The sequence below is a fragment of the Nerophis lumbriciformis genome, linkage group LG22 (assembly GCF_033978685.3).
Source record: "Nerophis lumbriciformis linkage group LG22, RoL_Nlum_v2.1, whole genome shotgun sequence".
NCBI classification, from domain to species: Eukaryota; Metazoa; Chordata; class Actinopteri; order Syngnathiformes; family Syngnathidae; genus Nerophis; species Nerophis lumbriciformis.
Genome location: NC_084569.2, coordinates 33,282,459 through 33,299,919, shown reverse-complemented (window position 1 = coordinate 33,299,919; position 17,461 = coordinate 33,282,459). Strand labels below are relative to the sequence as shown.

The following is a 17,461-nucleotide window of genomic DNA, read 5'->3' as shown; positions in this document are numbered from 1 at the left end:
GTTCACCTGTGGGATGTTCCAAATAAGTGTTTGATGAGCATTCTTCAACTTTATCAGTATTTATTGCCACCTTTCCCAACTTCTTTGTCACGTGTTGCTGCCATCAAATTCTAAAGTTAATGATTATTTGCATAAAAAAAAAAAAAATGTTTATCAGTTTGAACATCAAATATGTTGTCTTTGTAGCATATTCAACTGCATTTGCAAATCATTGTATTCCGTTTATATTTACATCTACCGGTAACACAATTTCCCAACTCATATGGAAACGGGGTTTGTATGTTAATAACTATCTGAATGTTGCTATATTGTAGGCGACAAAGCAAACGAGTGTAAAATCCAACAATATGTCTCATTTTCATCCTAAAATTGTGACGGGAAGATATGTGTCATTATTATTTACATATGATGCAGAGTATAGGCAGCTGCAGGAATACATGTGATAGTTTATAAGGCAGTGGACTCCCAACCACTGTGCCGGTTTTCCTTAAATGGTCCGAAAATGAGTCTTAGTCATGAAACTATGCGAGTGATGCACAGCAGCAGGAAGAATAATACAATGTTCCTCCACTAGAGGGCAGTAGGTACTTACCTACAAAAGGTTTTGCTTGGGATTTAAGGCACAGTGTGAATCGATGTACGTTGGCGAAAGATATATTACGACTTCAGGTGCAGTAAGTTGGAGTTGGAAGGGTCCATTTCAAGTGTTTGTAAGGGAGTCAGTAAACGGCGCCCATGCTTTGCGTGGATGCTGGTGCTGATGGGGGTGTGTGGTGGGCGGGGCCAGCTGCTGGCAGACCTAAATGCGTGTCTTGCTGCTGGTACCAATTCTGGTGCGTGTACTCATCCATGTAGACTGAAGAGGAGTCGTCCCCCTGAGGCTGGTAAGATTCCTGCCCCCTGCTGGTGGGGTCCAGCATTGCGTTGTTCTTCATGCTGCTGCTGCTGTTCGTGTCGTTGTTGTCGTCGTCGTCGTTGTTGTTGTTGTTGTTGGGGTTACTGCTGGTGTTGTTCTCCCAAGCGGCGGGGGACGGAGGCGAGTTGCACGCCATTGAATCACTGGCCTCTGGGCTGTGCTCCAAAGCGATGTCCCCCAGTGGAAACTCTCCATTCTTGTAGAGTTTCTTGAACTTGGAGCGACGGTTCTGGAACCATATTTTCACCTGAAATCACAATCATTGAATGAGTGAAGGCCAGAATTAACCAGCAAGTTCATTAAATCCAGGAGGTGGTGCATTTACTTAAAGGGGAACATTATCACAATTTCAGAAGGGTTAAAACCATTAAAAATCAGTTCCCAGTGGCTTATTTTATTTTTCGAAGTTTTTTTCAAAATTTTACCCATCACGCAATATCCCTAAAAAAAAGCTTCAAAGTGCCTGATTTTAACCATCGTTATATACACCCGTCCATTTTCCTGTGACGTCACATAGTGATGCCAATACAAACAAACATGGCGGATAGAACAGCAAGGTATAGCGACATTAGCTCGGATTCAGACTCGGATTTCAGCGGCTTAAGCAAAATTGAAGAAACTGAAGCTATTGAGCCATATCGGATTGAACCGTATGCAAGCGAAACCGACGAAAACGACACGACAGCCAGCGACACGGGAGAAAGCGAGGACGAATTCGGCGATCGCCTTCTAACCAACGATTGGTATGTGTTTGTTTTTAAGTGTTGTAATGTTTTTAAGCTAAATTATTGGTAAACACAGTTTATGTATAATAATTTACGTAAAACCGCGAGTAATGAATAAAGTTTTCATCAATTAATATATTCTGTAGACATACCCTCATCCGCTCTCTTTTCCTGAAAGCTGATCTGTCCAGTTTTGGAGTTGATGTCAGCAGGCCAGGGAAGCTAGGGCATACTTGCCAACCTTGAGACCTCCGATTTCGGGAGGTGGGGTTGGGGGGCGTGGTCGAGGGTGGGGCGTGGTTGGGGCGTGGTTAAGAGGGGAGGAGTATATTGACAGCTAGAATTCACCAAGTCAAGTATTTCATACGTATATATATATATATATATATATATATATATATATATATATATATATATATATATATATATATATATATATATATATATCCTGAAAATATGCAAACAAAACTGTGTTTAGATAATTGATACTTCAAACATGCATAAATAAATATTAAGGAATATAACATAACTTGGCTTTTGAGACCTTCAAAATGTAATGAATAAAATGCTAAAGTTGTTGATAATTTTAATAATTAAATATGGTCATTTTAAATGAATTATTATGATAATTTAAAATTAATTATTTCAAATATGTTTATTTTAATGTATAATTCTATAGCTGGATGTAATAAGAAGTCAGAAAAAATACAAATAAAAATACAATTAATTTTGATGTTTTTAGCAAAATATAGTAAACATTTTTATTTTTTTATTTTTTTTTTTTTAAACTAATAAATATATTTATTTTTAGGTAAGATAAATAAATGATAAATGATAAATGGGTTGTAATTGTATAGCGCTTTTCTACCTTCAAGGTACTCAAAGCGCTTTGACACTACTTCCACATTTACCCATTCACACACACATTCACACACTGATGGAGGGAGCTGCCATGCAAGGCGCTAACCAGCACCCATCAGGAGCAAGGGTGAAGTGTCTTGCTCAGGACACAACGGACATGACGAGGTTGGTACTAGGTGGGGATTGAACCAGGGACCCTCGGGTCGCGCACGGCCATTCTTCCACTGCGCCACGCCGTTCCTAAACATAATAATACAATTTATCTCTAGTCTGGATGATTTCCTTCATGTCACCCTGTTGTCCTCCCGTCGTGAAAAAAGGCTGTCCTCACTCAGGTCCGCATGGAGCTGGAGGGGGCGTGGCTTCCAGCTCCGGCTGAAAATCGGGAGATTTTCGAGAGAATATTTGTCCCGGGAGGTTTTCGGGAGAGGCGCTGAATTTCAGGAGTCTCCCGGAAAATTCGGGAGGGTTGGCAAGTATGAGCTAGGGTCGATATTCTTCTCTTGATCATTTTCGGTGGCATAAGGGACGGTAGAAGCGGTGTGAGCCAAGACATCCAGGGGGTTTAGCTCGCTCGTCTGCGGGAACAAACTGCTGCCATTGCTTGCCGTGCTACCGAGGACCTTTGTCCCTGAATAGCTCACACACTTCGGCAGATTTAATGGCGTTCTGGCGGCAGATTTCTTTGACTTTATCGTTGGAAATGCATCTGCTTTGAGTGTCGCAGGATATCCACACATTCTTGCCATCTCTGTCGTAGCATAGCTTTCGTCGGTAAAGTGTGCGGAACAAACGACTGACCATTTTCGTCGGCTTTCCCCACACCCTCGTATTTTGAACAAATTACGTCCAATTTCTTGCCACTTTCGCATCTTTGGGCCACTGGTGCAACTTGAATCCGTCCCTGTTCGTGTTGTTTCACCCTCCGACAACACACCGACGAGGCATGATGTCTCCAAGGTACGGAAAACAGTCGAAAAAACGGAAAATAACAGAGCTGATTTGATTCGGTGTTTGTAATGTTTTTGAGAAAATGGCGGATTGCTTCCCGATGTGACGTCACGAGAGCGAACAATAGAAAGGCGTTTAATTCGCCAAAATTCACCCATTTAGAGTTCGGAAATCGGTTAAAAAATATATGGTCTTTTTTCTGCAACATCAAGGTATATATTGACGCTTACATAGGTCTGGTGATAATGTTCCCCTTTAAAGGGAAACTGCACTTTTTGGGGGGAATATTGCCAATCGTTAGCATTTATATTAGCACAAATTAAACCATAGCCATAACCAACATTCCCTCTAAGGTGCGCACCTGTGCAATTGCGCACTGCTCAAGCGTCCTCTGCGCACGACAAATCTATGCCACGCACAAAATCAAATAAAAAAATAAGCGCATAACAATTTTCGACACGACACGGACACGACAGAGAAAACAGTTTTCGTCATCATTGTTCAAATATTTTAACGTCTGTCGAGACGCTTTGAGGACATGAATTCCATCCGTCACTTTACTGAGCAAAACTCTTTACTGTCGGCCATAAACACATCACCAAAACATTAGTAAAAAAAATGATATCTAGCAAAACTGGTCATTTTCTGCAGTACAAACCAGACCAAAAGCAACTTTGTTATATCAACAGCAGCCGCTCGCTCTTTCTCACTTGCGCCAACACATATGGCACTTAGCCAGTGATGCGTTTACAGCCACACAAAAAGTCGGACAACTCCAACACCACACATAAAGTGTCATTCCAGGTCGTTACACTATGATTTACCAATCAAATGTGTGCTTATTCTAGTGTCATTTATTAGGAATCTTAATTTATAAATATTAATCATGAAATGCTGTTAGTATATTAAATAAATACTAATAAAAATATATTTTTTACAAACAGGAAGTTGCAGGAATGTACACATGATCCCCTGCTTACATCTCATTGTGCAACGTGTGAATGTTTTAATGGGAACTAAATGCAATGTCTGAAAGGGGTACAAATTATTTCCAAAGCAGGACCTCCACCCAGACAAACAATACAAGTACACAGTTCATGAAAAACAATATTTTTTGTTATTGTCATTGTAAGTGGGCCTAAACACTTATATTAGAAATGGAAATGACTGCTGTCATTTGATTATAATAATAAGAGAATGTTGTCTGTCTATCTGTGTTGGCCCTGCGATGAGGTGGCGACTTGTCCAGGGTGTACCCCGCCTTCCGCCCGAATGCAGCTGAGATAGGCTCCAGCACCCCCCGCGACCCCGAAAGGGACAAGCGGTAGAAAATGGATGGATGGATGGAGATTGAACTTGCTATTTAGTCAGGTTTGGGACAGGTGTGCTGCTGGTGTAGCCACAGTGTGCACGTGTGATGTTGCTCACATGGGCTCCACTGAATGCTCAGGGAGTTTTTGCGTTTGCTCACACACATGAAAAATTAAACGGAACATTGGTCATAACACCTACGACATGATGTAAAATCTCAAAGCAGGGAAGTTTTTTATCAACACTTAAACAAGACTTAAACGAGTCAACTATGTGTGCAGTGCAAGGTGAAATGCAGTTACTTCAAACTGACACAACGTGCGTGACTTTGAGGAACATTTGAGGAGAAAACATTGTTGTGTCACAAACTTGTGTGTGGTGTTGCTCCCTTATTTGTCATTACTCAAAGCTGATTGTGACAGCGTGTCATAATAACGTTGGTCAACTGGAAGACAAAAAATACAGATATCAGTATCGTTAGTAAGAACCGGTAACAAAAATACCAATACTCGCTAGGGTTGTACGGTATACCGGTACTAGTATAGTACCGCGATACTGATGAATCATATTCGGTACTATACCGCCTCTAAAAAGTACCGGCCATGACATTGCTGGTTTTACGAGCAGAGGAGCATGTTCGGCAGCGCACAATCACAGAGTACTTACAAGCAGACACCGTGTGAAGACAGAAAAGGCAGAACGGACGCATTTTGGCTTAAAAAGTAAAGATAAAGGTGAAGTTATAACACTGAAACACCATCAGGAAGAGGTGCTTTAAAACATGGCTCGCGAGCTAGCGGCTAATGTCCAGCCGCAGTCTGCAGTGTTTTAGCTACTTCTAAATCACTAATCCTCGCCTCCATGGCGCCAAATAAAGTAAGTTTCTTACAAGTATCATCCCTGCAGGACGAGGAATAGCTAAACATGCTTCACTACACACCGTAGCTCACTGGCGTCACAATGTAAACAAACGCTATGGGTGGATCTACACCTGACATCCACTGTAATGATACCAAGTATCGGAGCGTATCTAGTCGATACTACTATTATTACATTGATATTTTTTATAATCACAAAATCTATTTTCGTTTTAAAAATAAATTATATTATGTTTATAAACTCAGGAAATACGTCCCTGGACAGATAAGGACTTAAATTATGACCAATGTATGATCCTGTAACGACTTGGTATTGGATCGATACCCACATTTGTGGTATCATCCAAAACTAATGTAAAGTATCAAACAACAGAAGAATAAGTGATTATTACATTTTAACAGAAGTGTAGATAGAACATGTTAAAAAAGAAAATAAGCAGATATTAACAGTAAATGAACAAGAAGATTTATAATTAATTTTTTACCACTTGTCTTTAATAATTTAGACAAAATAATAGAATGATAAATGATACAATATGTTACTGCATACGTCAGCAGACTAAATTAGGAGTCTTTGTTTGTTTACTTACTACTAAAAGACAAGTTGTCTAGTATGTTCACTATTTTATTTAAGGACAAAATTGCAATAATAAACATATGTTTTATGTACCGTAAGGTTTTTTGGTAAAATAAAGCCAATAATGCTATTTTTGTGGTCCCCTTTATTTAGAAAAGTAGTATATATATGTACCGTATTTCTCGGAGTATAAGTCGCACCGGCCGAAAATGCATAATAAAGAAGGAAAAAAACATATATAAGTCGCACTGGACTATAAGTCGCATTTTTGGGGGAAATTTAATAGATAAAAGCCAACACCAAGAATAGACATTTGAAAGGCAATTTGAAATAAATAAAGAATAGTGAACAACAGGCTGAATAAGTGTACGTTATATGAGACATAAATAACCAACTGAGAACGTGCCTGGTATGTTAACGTAACATATTATGGTAAGAGTCATTCAAATAACTATAACATATAGAACTTGTTCACGAGTGAGGGAAGAGTGGATCGTGAGATCGACAGGCGGATTGGTGCGGCATCTTCAGTAATGCGGACGCTGTATCGATCCGTTGTGGTGAAGAAGGAGCTGAGCCAGAAGGCAAAGCTCTCGATTTACCGGTCGATCTACGTTCCCATCCTCACCTATGGTCATGAGCTTTGGGTCATGACCGAAAGGACAAGATCACGGGTACAAGCGGCCGAAATGAGTTTCCTCCGCCGGGTGGCGGGGCTCTCCCTTAGAGATAGGGTGAGAAGCTCTGTCATCCGGGGGGAGCTCAAAGTAAAGCCGCTGCTCCTCCATATCGAGAGGAGCCAGATGAGGTGGTTCGGGCATCTGGTCAGGATGCCACCCGAACGCCTCCCTCGGGAGGTGTTTCGGGCACGTCCGACCGATAGGAGGCCACGGGGAAGACCCAGGACACGTTGGGAAGACTATGTCTCCCGGCTGGCCTGGGAACGCCTCGGGATCCCCGGGAGGAGCTGGACGAAGTGGCTGGGGAGAGGAAAGTCTGGGCTTCCCTGCTTAGGCTGCTGCCCCCGCGACCCGACCTCGGATAAGCGGAAGAAGATGGATGGATGGATGGATATAGAACATGCTATACGTTTACCAAACAATCTGTCACTCCTAATCACTAAATCCCATGAAATCTTATACGTTTAGTCTCTTACGTGAATGAGCTAAATAATATTATTTGATATTTTACGCTAATGTGTTAATAATTTCACACATAAGTCGCTCCTGAGTATAAGTCGCACCCCCAGCCAAACTATGAAAAAAAACTGCGACTTATAGTCCGAAAAATACGGTCTATAAATGATAATAAAACCTTTACAAGACATGTTTCAAAAGCTCCTTTTTTTTTTAATGCATTTTTTTACATTTTATGTACAAAAAGCACTCTAATACAGAGATGTCAAACGTACGGGCCGAGGGCCGGATCAGGCCCGCGAGCAGGTTTTATCCGGCTCGCGGGATGCGTTTGCTAAGTATAAAAATTTACCTGAAATTTTTGAATGAAGAAAACTGCTGTTCTAAATGTGTCCACTGGATGTCGCTATAGTAATTCTTTGTATCTTTGTAGATCAGGGGTGTCAAACTCAAATACAGAGTGGGCCAAAATGTAAAACTGAACAAAGCGGCGGGCCAAGGTTGAACAAATTAACCTTTAAATAGGGACCCAAACAAGTTTTGCATTAAATATTGAACAAGCAAGGCTTATATAACTTTATAGTGACATGCAAAATCGAGTTTCAAATAATAAAAATAATAATTAAAAAATATCAATGGCATATCAAATACAATTTAAATAAAAATGTAATGCCTCTTTTCTATTTGCAGCCTTCTGAGGTAAATATCAACATTAACGTTTTCCACAGGCTAATACATTTGAAAATAAAATAATGAATAAATTATTATTTGATATTTTACGGTAATGTGTTAATAATTTCACACATAAGTCGCTCCTGAGTATAAGTCGCACCCCCGGCCAAACTATGAAAAAAAACCTGCGACTTATAGTCCGAAAAATACGGTATATATGCATTATCAAAAAGTCGTACCGGTACCAAAATATTGGTATCGGGGACAACCCGAGTACTCGCCATACACATACCTACTGAATACCTACTTTTACTCAAGAAATTATTTGGATTATTACTTTTCACACATTTGCACATGATATCATATTGCTCCAAAACAACAGTACTTACTTGAGTACAATTTTTGGCGACTTTACCCACCTCTGATCAAATCCGTATAAAATGTTCTAAATACCATCTCATTACCGTATTTTTCGGACTATAAGTCGCAGTTTTTTTCATAGTTTGGCCGGGGGTGCGACTTATACTCAGGAGCGACTTATGTGTGAAATTATTAACACATTAGCGTAAAATATCAAATAATATTATTTAGCTCATTCACGTAAGAGACTAGACGTATAAGATTTCATGGGATTTAGCGATTAGGAGTGACAGATTGTTTGGTAAACGTATAGCATGTTCTATATGTTATAGTTATTTGAATGACTCAACTTTATTACGTCTTTATTGATTAATGTATCTACATTTTGACAGAAAAAAAAGCATGAAAGCAGGCAAATGCAGCTCTTAACTCAATATTACTTGATGCAACAAGCCACAGTAGGAAAGGGATTTATAGGGCCTCATTCCTGGGTGGATCTCGCATGAGAGGACGAGGAGGGGGTGAATCATTTTGCAATGCAGTCTGCTGAAAATGAGGGAAAGCTCCACTCTACATAGCAAACTGACGCTGTGGTCAAAGTTGGAATGGCGGCTAAAGTGGATAGTGCACTCCCACAATTTGTCATGTTTCATGTGTCAGGTAAACCAAATAGTGCTTTCTCAATCCCGTTCCTACTGTATTTCTTGCCTTTGTGTCATTCAAACCCTTTTTCCTATTAAAATTCTACACAAGCTGAAATTAAGTTGTCACTTTGACTTTTGATTCCAAAGCAGGTTTTCCATTAGTTTTGATGGTAAACAACAATAATAATTAAAATAAATAAATAAAGGAAACTATGTAATATTATCATGAAGTGGTCATGAGTTTGACGCCCTTGCCCTAGAGCAGTGTTTTTCAACCACTGTGCCGTGGCACACTAGTGTGCCGTGACATACTGTCTGGTGTGCCGTGGGAGATGATGTCATTTCACCTAATTGGGTTAAAAATGTTTTTTTTTGCAAACCAGTAATTATAAACCGGAAATAATTGAGTGTCTGTGCTATCTAGAGTGCGGCAGAGTAATCGTGTAATACTCTTCCATATCAGTAGGTGGCAGCAGGTAGCTAAATGCTTTGTAGAGGTCGAGAACAGGGTTTGCCGTGATCACAATATGTAGACGACAGCGGGAGGCAGAGTGCAGGTAAAAAGGTGTCTGATGCTTAAACCAAATATAAACAAAAGGCGAGTGCCGCTAAGAAAAGGCATTGAAGGGATGGCTATGCAAAAAAACTAAACTAAAACTGAACTGGCTGCAAAGTAAACAAAAACAGAATGCTGGACGACAGCAAAAACTTACACACTGCAAAAAGTCAGTGTTCAAAAACAAGAAAAAAAAATACAAAAATGAGTGGTATTTTACTTGAACTAAGCAAAAATGATCTGCCAATAGAAAACAAAAACAAGTAAAATTAGCTGACCTCAATGAACCCAAAAATACCTTAAAATAAGTATATTATCACTAATAACAAGTGTAGTACTAAATGAGTAAGTATTTTCTATTGTTTCATTAAAAAAAAAGAACAGCAAAGTCCGTTTGGCTGTCATGTGTTTTAATTATGAGACACAATTGTGTCAAAGTCATGATTTTTTTTTTTCCATGCTTGAAATAAGAAATTATTACTTTGAAAAAGCAGTTTTATACTTGTGAGTGTCGATGACACAGCTTTGCAACAGTTGATATTCTAGTTTCAAGCATGTTTTACTTAATATAGGTCATCAAATCTCAGCAACAAGCTGTAATATCTTACTGAGATCATTTAGGACCAAAACACTTAAAACAAGTAAAACACTCTAATATAAAATCTGCTTAGTGAGAAGAATTATCTTATCAGACAGAAAATAAGCAAATATCACCCTTATTTGAGATATGTCATCTTACTTAGATTTCAGTTTTTGTAATGCAGCGTATGGAGCAGCAGACAGCGTCCACAAAGTACAACCGTACATGACATGACAATCAACAACAAAATAGGAGCGCAAGACAAGAACTAAAACACTACACACACGAAAACACCAAAAAACTCTAAATAAGTCATGGCGTGATGTGACAGGTGGTGACAATACACCTACTTTGAGACAAGAGCTATAGTGATGCATGCTTGGTTATGCTTTGAATTGATATCCAACAATTGCGAGAACAACTTTTTACTGTCAATATCGGCTGCTGAGTTTCATTTTTTTAATGTTTTCTGTTAGTGGTGTGCCTCGGGATTTTTTCAATGAAAAAAATGTGCCTCGGCTCAAAAAAGGTTGAAAAACCCTGCCCGAGAGAATGCCACCCTGGTCAATTGACCATGTGATCCAGAGCTACCATTGTAGGTCGGGGGCCAGGTTCCCAATAAAAGGAATGCATGCATATTAAAAAGACATTGTAAAAATTCTCAACCAATGCGCATGCAGTTTACTTTTTTGTCCATGTCAAATCATGTGCTCTTAAAACACATTAGAGATTTAAAAAAAAAAATATATATATATATATATATATATATATATATATATATATATATATATATATATATATATATATATATATATAACAATAATAAAAAAAATAAAAATAAAAATATTTTTTTAATTTTTTTTTTATTAATGTTATATATATTATATATATATTATATATATATATGTATATATATATATATTTTTTAAATTATTTTTATATTATATATATATATTTTTTTTTTTTTTTTTTTTTTTTTTTTAAATTAAAATTATTGTTATATATATATATATATATATATAACAATAATATTAATAAAATAAAAAATAAAATAAAAAATATATATAATATATATAATGTATATAACAATAATTAAAAAAATATATATATATATATATTTATATTTAAAAATATATATATATATACATATATATTATATATATATATATATAATATATAACAATAATAAATAAATAAATAAATAAAAAAAAAAAAATAAAAATAAAAATATATATATATATATATATATATATATATATATATAAAAAACAATAATAATAAAACTATAAAGGGTTATTTTCAGCAGTATGGTGTAGTGTGCCACAGTGTGCACTGCAGCACCATTTGCAAACATTCTTGTTGTTTCAGTCTACAACCACAGACTGCCCACACTAGCTTAGGCTCGCTGTCGGCACACACCTAAAAGGGGCGTGTCCCATCAACCTATTTTTAACTATGGCTGTAACCGCCAGGTTATTATAGTAGGCATACTTCTGCCATCTAGCGGAAAAGCGCTTCATTGTTCTGTCACTATGCATCGCTGGCATAGGTAAATAAACAAAACCACATTATTATTATTGATCATTTTCAGGCCAATTAAGTGGAATTGGATCATTTCCAGTGGCACACCTGATGAGCTAATGGTTGTAAATCACTGTGTTAAAGGAATACCTCTTTGACACATTAGAACATGTAAAATTGTAATTGTCATCTGACGGCACAGGTCAGGTTCTATGATATGATTGCTCGCGTGTAGATTTAAAGGCCTACTGAAACCCACTACTACCGACCACGCAGTCTGATAGTTTATATATCAATGATGAAATCTTAACATTGCAACACATGCCAATACTAAAGTGCAATTTAAAATTTCGCACGAAATATCCTGCTGAAAACGTCTCGGTATGATGACGTCGGCGCGTGACGTCACGGATTGTGGAGGACATTTTGGGACAGCATGGTGGCCAGCTATTAAGTCGTCTGTTTTCATCGCAAAATTCCACAGTATTCTGGACATCTGTGTTGGTGAATCTTTTGCAATTTATTCAATGAACAATGGAGACAGCAAAGAAGAAAGCTGTAGGTGGGAAGCGGTGTATTGCGGCCGACTGCAGCAACACAAACACAGCCGGTGTTTCATTGTTTACATTCCCGGAAGATGACAGTCAAGCTTTACCATTGGCCTGTGGAGAACTGGGGCAACAGAGACTCTTACCAGGAGGACTTTGAGTTGGATACACAGACGCGGTACAGTGAGTACGCATGCAGCTGCGGCTTCCAAACATTTGATCGCTTGCCCGTACGTGCGTGCCGCTATGTGCATGTCACGTACGTAACTTTGGGGACTTTGGGGAAATATATGTGCTGTATGAACTTTGGGGAGGTGAACGGTACTTTGGGCTGTGGGATTGAGTGTGGTGTGCAGGTGTTTGAGTTGTATTGGCGGGTTATATGGACGGGAGGGGGGAGGTGTTTGTTATGCGGGATTAATTTGTGGCATATTAAATATAAGCCTGGTTAAGTTGTGGCTAATAGAGTATATATATGTTTAGTGTTTATTTACTGTTTCAGTCAAATCATTGTATTCCGTTTATATTTACATCGAACACAATTTCCCAACTCATGTGGAAACGGGGTTTGTAAATGAGTAGCCAATACTAGTTTTTGCTTTTGTTATGTTTTTGTCGACTGTGTTTTGCTTAAACAATTGTATATACATAGCAACTGGCGCTGTGGTCAAAGTTGTAATTGCCTCAAAACACATTTTAGGATATTCAACACTGGTGGCTAAAGTTGATAGTGCACCCCACCAATTGGTCAGGTTTCATGTGTCAGGTAAACCGTGAAAAATGTGGCCATATGAATCCCCTCCCAAATGTAGGTCATTTTGTTGGGGTTTGGGGACAACAAGTCTTGTTCTATAGGAGATCATGAGAGTGGGAATATCTGACATGAGAAATTAGGTCTTTAACGTATGAGGTGATGAACAATTTCTATGACTTTAAAATGCAGTTTTTAAGAAATTTACAACTCCTTTTTTGTTTGCATTTTAATGCTTAGATTAGAGTTTGGTTAATTAATCAGCGCAAAATACAAATACTGTTTGTGATATTTTGCGTAAGTTGATGGATTGCATAGGGCAATCATTTCGATAACCCTACATTAGGAAATGTTTAAAGTGGCTTTTTAGTCTGAAACCACGCACAAAACGCAAGTAAACAATTATTTTAAACCGGACTGATAACACAAGTTTTAGTGGCGTTCAAGTGCACAAACAAGAGATAAAAACAAGTCACAGCTTTTCCTACGCACCCGAGCCAAAATTCTTACCCGCAGTGTATGCCAGATTTTTTTTTTTCACCATTTTGGTATTTTACTTCCATGTATTCTACTTGTCTGTGTATTGTAAATGTTGATTATTACACTGCCGTGTTAGACATTTGTCAATTATGTGTAAGAATGTTCTGAGTCCAGTTGTTATTAACTGTGGGAAATGATTACGCTTCTAACATGTCAATCATTTTCACAACTCACTTCTACCTGAAGCATCAAGGAGGCAAATGTACATACAGTTAGAATATTTATTAAATTGCAGTAATTCTGGAAAAAAATTAATAAAATAAATATATATATATTTATATATATATATATATATATATATATATATATATATATATATATTTGTATATATACACTATATATATATATATATATATATATATATATATTCACACTGTATATATATATATATATATATATATATATATATATATACATACACACACACACACATACATACATACTTATACATATATCTATCCATCCATCCATCATATATATATATATATATGTATATACACATATATACATACATATACACATATACATACGTACATAAATATATATAAGTATATATATATATAAGTATATATATATATACTTGTCCAGGGTGTACCCCGCCTTCCGCCCGATTGTAGCTGAGATAGGCTCCAGCGCCCCCCGCGACCCCAAAGGGAATAAGCGGTAGAAAATGGATGGATATATATATATATAAGTATATATATATATATATATATATATATATATATATAAGTATATATATATATATATATATATATATATATATACACATACATACATATATACTGTACTTACATATATTAGGGCTGCAACAAATATATCGATTAAAATCGATTATAAAAAAATAAATAAAATTAAAATAATATAAAAATTAAAATTTGTTGGATCTATGCTATGCGCAGAGGCAATTCTTTATTTTTTTTTATAAACCTTTATTTATAAACTGCAATATGTACAAACAGCTGAAAAACAATAATCAAAATAAGTATGGTGCCATTATGCTGTTTTTTTCCCAATTAAATACTGGAAAGGATAGAAATGTAGTTTGTATCTTTTATCCGATTACTAATCGATTAATCAAAGTAATAATCGACAGATTAATCGATTATCAAATTAATCAATAGTTGCAGCCCTAATATATATACATACATATATATGTACATACATACTTATATATATACATACATATACATACATACATACATACATACATACATACATACATACATACATACATACATACATACATACATACATACATACATACATACATATATATATATATATATATATATATATATATATATATATATATATATATATATATATATATATATATATATATATATATATATATATATATATAAACACAGTTATTTCTTGAATTCGGTACTGTTTCTCACCTTCTTTATCAAACCGCCAGCACTTGCAATTTTCTTTGGCCCCATGGTGGACTATTTTGCAGTCCTACTCAATTAGTCCATTTCAATTATATTAGCAACAAACGTCCAGTGTTCGTTATAACGACGTTATTTTTTACAAGAAACGAATCATCTAAATAATTACGTTCGTGTCGGTTTACAACGCCATTAACGAAACTTTTGATTCAACGTGGCATGCTACTTTTGATGTGGTTGCATGTCAACAAGACAACGTCAGGAGCTTAAGTTTAATCGAGGAAATATCTTTTTAGTAATGAAAGCAACAACCAGCACCACATTAAAATTAACTTGATATCAAATCGAAGGAGGCAACATCACACAGAAAACATGTAATACACGCACACATACACACTACTACTACTACAGGTAAATGAACAAAAAAAATCAATTCACTTTTAAAGGCACACACACTCTGCTCTCATGAAACGTCTCTTAACTGCATATGTCAGATATTTGATTTTTTTTTTTTAAGGAACATAATTACGTTCTCTAGTAATTAATCACAATTATTAACGAGTAATTATATTAGCAACGCAATTACTTTTTTTGGTAAAGTAACAAGCAACTATAATTAATTACTTTTTTAAAGTAATGTTCCAAACACTGCAAACTCATTCATTCACTCACAATATTAACTGTTATATACCTGAGGGTTGCAGGTTCGCTCCCCGCCTCTGACCATCCAAATCGCTGCCGTTGTGTCCTTGGGCAGGACACTTCACCCTTGCCCCCGGTGCCGCTCAATGAATGATGAATGAATGAGTTGTAAAAATGAATGATGGGTTCTCACTTCTCTGTGAAGCGCTTTGAGTGCCTAGAAAAAGCGCTATATAAATGTAATCCATTATTATTATTATTATTATTATTATAATAACTGTGGGGGGGCGTGGCCTGCGAACCTGCAGCGAAGCGGGGTGTGCCAGGACCGGCTTCGAGATCAGCGACAGGTGCGTAGATGACCCAGCTGAGAGTGTTTGTCTGATCACCTGTCGCTCTGTTAAAGGCAGCAGTCGGGAAGGAGAGGGGAGAGTTGTTGTTGATTGTGGAACAGAAAAACGAGCACGAACGAGACAAACAGAAAGGACTGAAAAGAACATTTATTGCAAAATAAATCATTGTTAAGAAAGATGAACGAGGCTGTCATGTCCGTCATTGGTGGTCCAAGGAACCCGGAGGAACGAGACCTCCACATAAAGTCAACAAAGCCAGAAGTACCAGTTGTAATCTACAATAAAATTGTAAAAATATAAACTGGCCAAACTGTTTTGATTGTTGAGATGAAAAGGTATAAATATTTGATGTAAGTATTATTATTGGACGGGTCATTATCACGCCAATATGAGGAATTATGAGGTCACACCAAAAAAATCCAATACCATAAAAAAATAGCTCGAATAACTGATAATGGAGTGAAATTACCCGTGCTGTGTTGTAGGTGGGTAAGGGTGAGGGAATCAAGTGCTCCTTTTCTCTTACGTACGCACTGTGGCGCTGTCCTAAACCACCCCCAAAACAAACATGGCGAATTCTTCACTGTATAAATGATAAAATGGCCATAGAGATGTCGCCGGTTGTTGTGTGGGTCGCCTCACCTGTGTCTGTGTCAGACCCAACTGTGCCGCAAGCTCCGCCCTCTCCGGCAGGGCCAGGTACTGGGCGGACTGGAATCGCCTCTGCAGGACGGCCAGCTGGTAGCTGGAGTAAATAGTCCGGGGCTTCCGCACTTTCTTCGGCTTCCCGTTGACCATCCGCACCTCCATTTCCGGTTCTTCTTTCACTGTAAGAGGACACTTCTCGTGAAATCGGTTCATGTCATGAAAAAAAAACAACCAAGGTTTTAAGTTATCACTGTGTTCATTTTCTAAACTTGACTTCTTCTCTGAAGCTCTATGCGGAACCCGTTAAAAATGGCGCCACATGGAGGGGCTGACTGACATCAACATAAGCGGGTATTGACATGACCAAAACCGAAACCGAAACTAGCCATTGCCTGCACATTTACTCGTGAACATAAGGAGAATGAGCAATAATTAAGGATTTTTAAAACTACTACAGTTTTTTCTCGATGTGTGCGTATTAGGGTTGTACGGCATACCGGTACTAGTATAGTACCGCGGTACTAATTAATCATATTCGGTACTATACCGCCTCTAAAAAGTACCCCCCGGGAAACAAACGCCATGGGTGGATCTACACCTGACATCCACTGTAATGATACCAAGTACAGGAGCGTATCTAGTCGATACTACTATGATTACCGTATATTACCAAACCATTGCCATGTCCTAATAACCGCCCGGGGTTTGACCCCATTTTGTGAATTAACTGCCTCTTCCTAATAACCGCCTATGTCCAAATAGCCGCCCATGGGCTGTTATTTGCATAATTTAGATTAAAATGCTACTGGGGTTGTGTTTGCTGCAGTATTATTGTTTTGATGTACTTGGTACCATAATTTTATTTTTCCTGTATGCTGCTTTATTTCAAACTTG

General features: G+C 37.4%; 1 protein-coding gene across 1 annotated transcript in view; it reads right to left on the bottom strand.

Moving 5' to 3' along the window:
• Nucleotides 1-276: 276 nt before the first annotated feature.
• Nucleotides 277-17,461, bottom strand: part of LOC133615267 (homeobox protein Dlx3b-like) — a 46,496-nt gene continuing 29,311 nt past the window's right edge. Inside the window, exons 2-3 of the mRNA XM_061973741.2 lie at nucleotides 16,562-16,746; nucleotides 277-1,163 (exon numbers count right to left, since the gene is read on the bottom strand). Coding sequence (XP_061829725.2) covers nucleotides 720-1,163; nucleotides 16,562-16,746 — 629 coding nt within the window. The 3' untranslated portion in view covers nucleotides 277-719. The remainder of the gene's footprint in view (nucleotides 1,164-16,561; nucleotides 16,747-17,461) is intronic.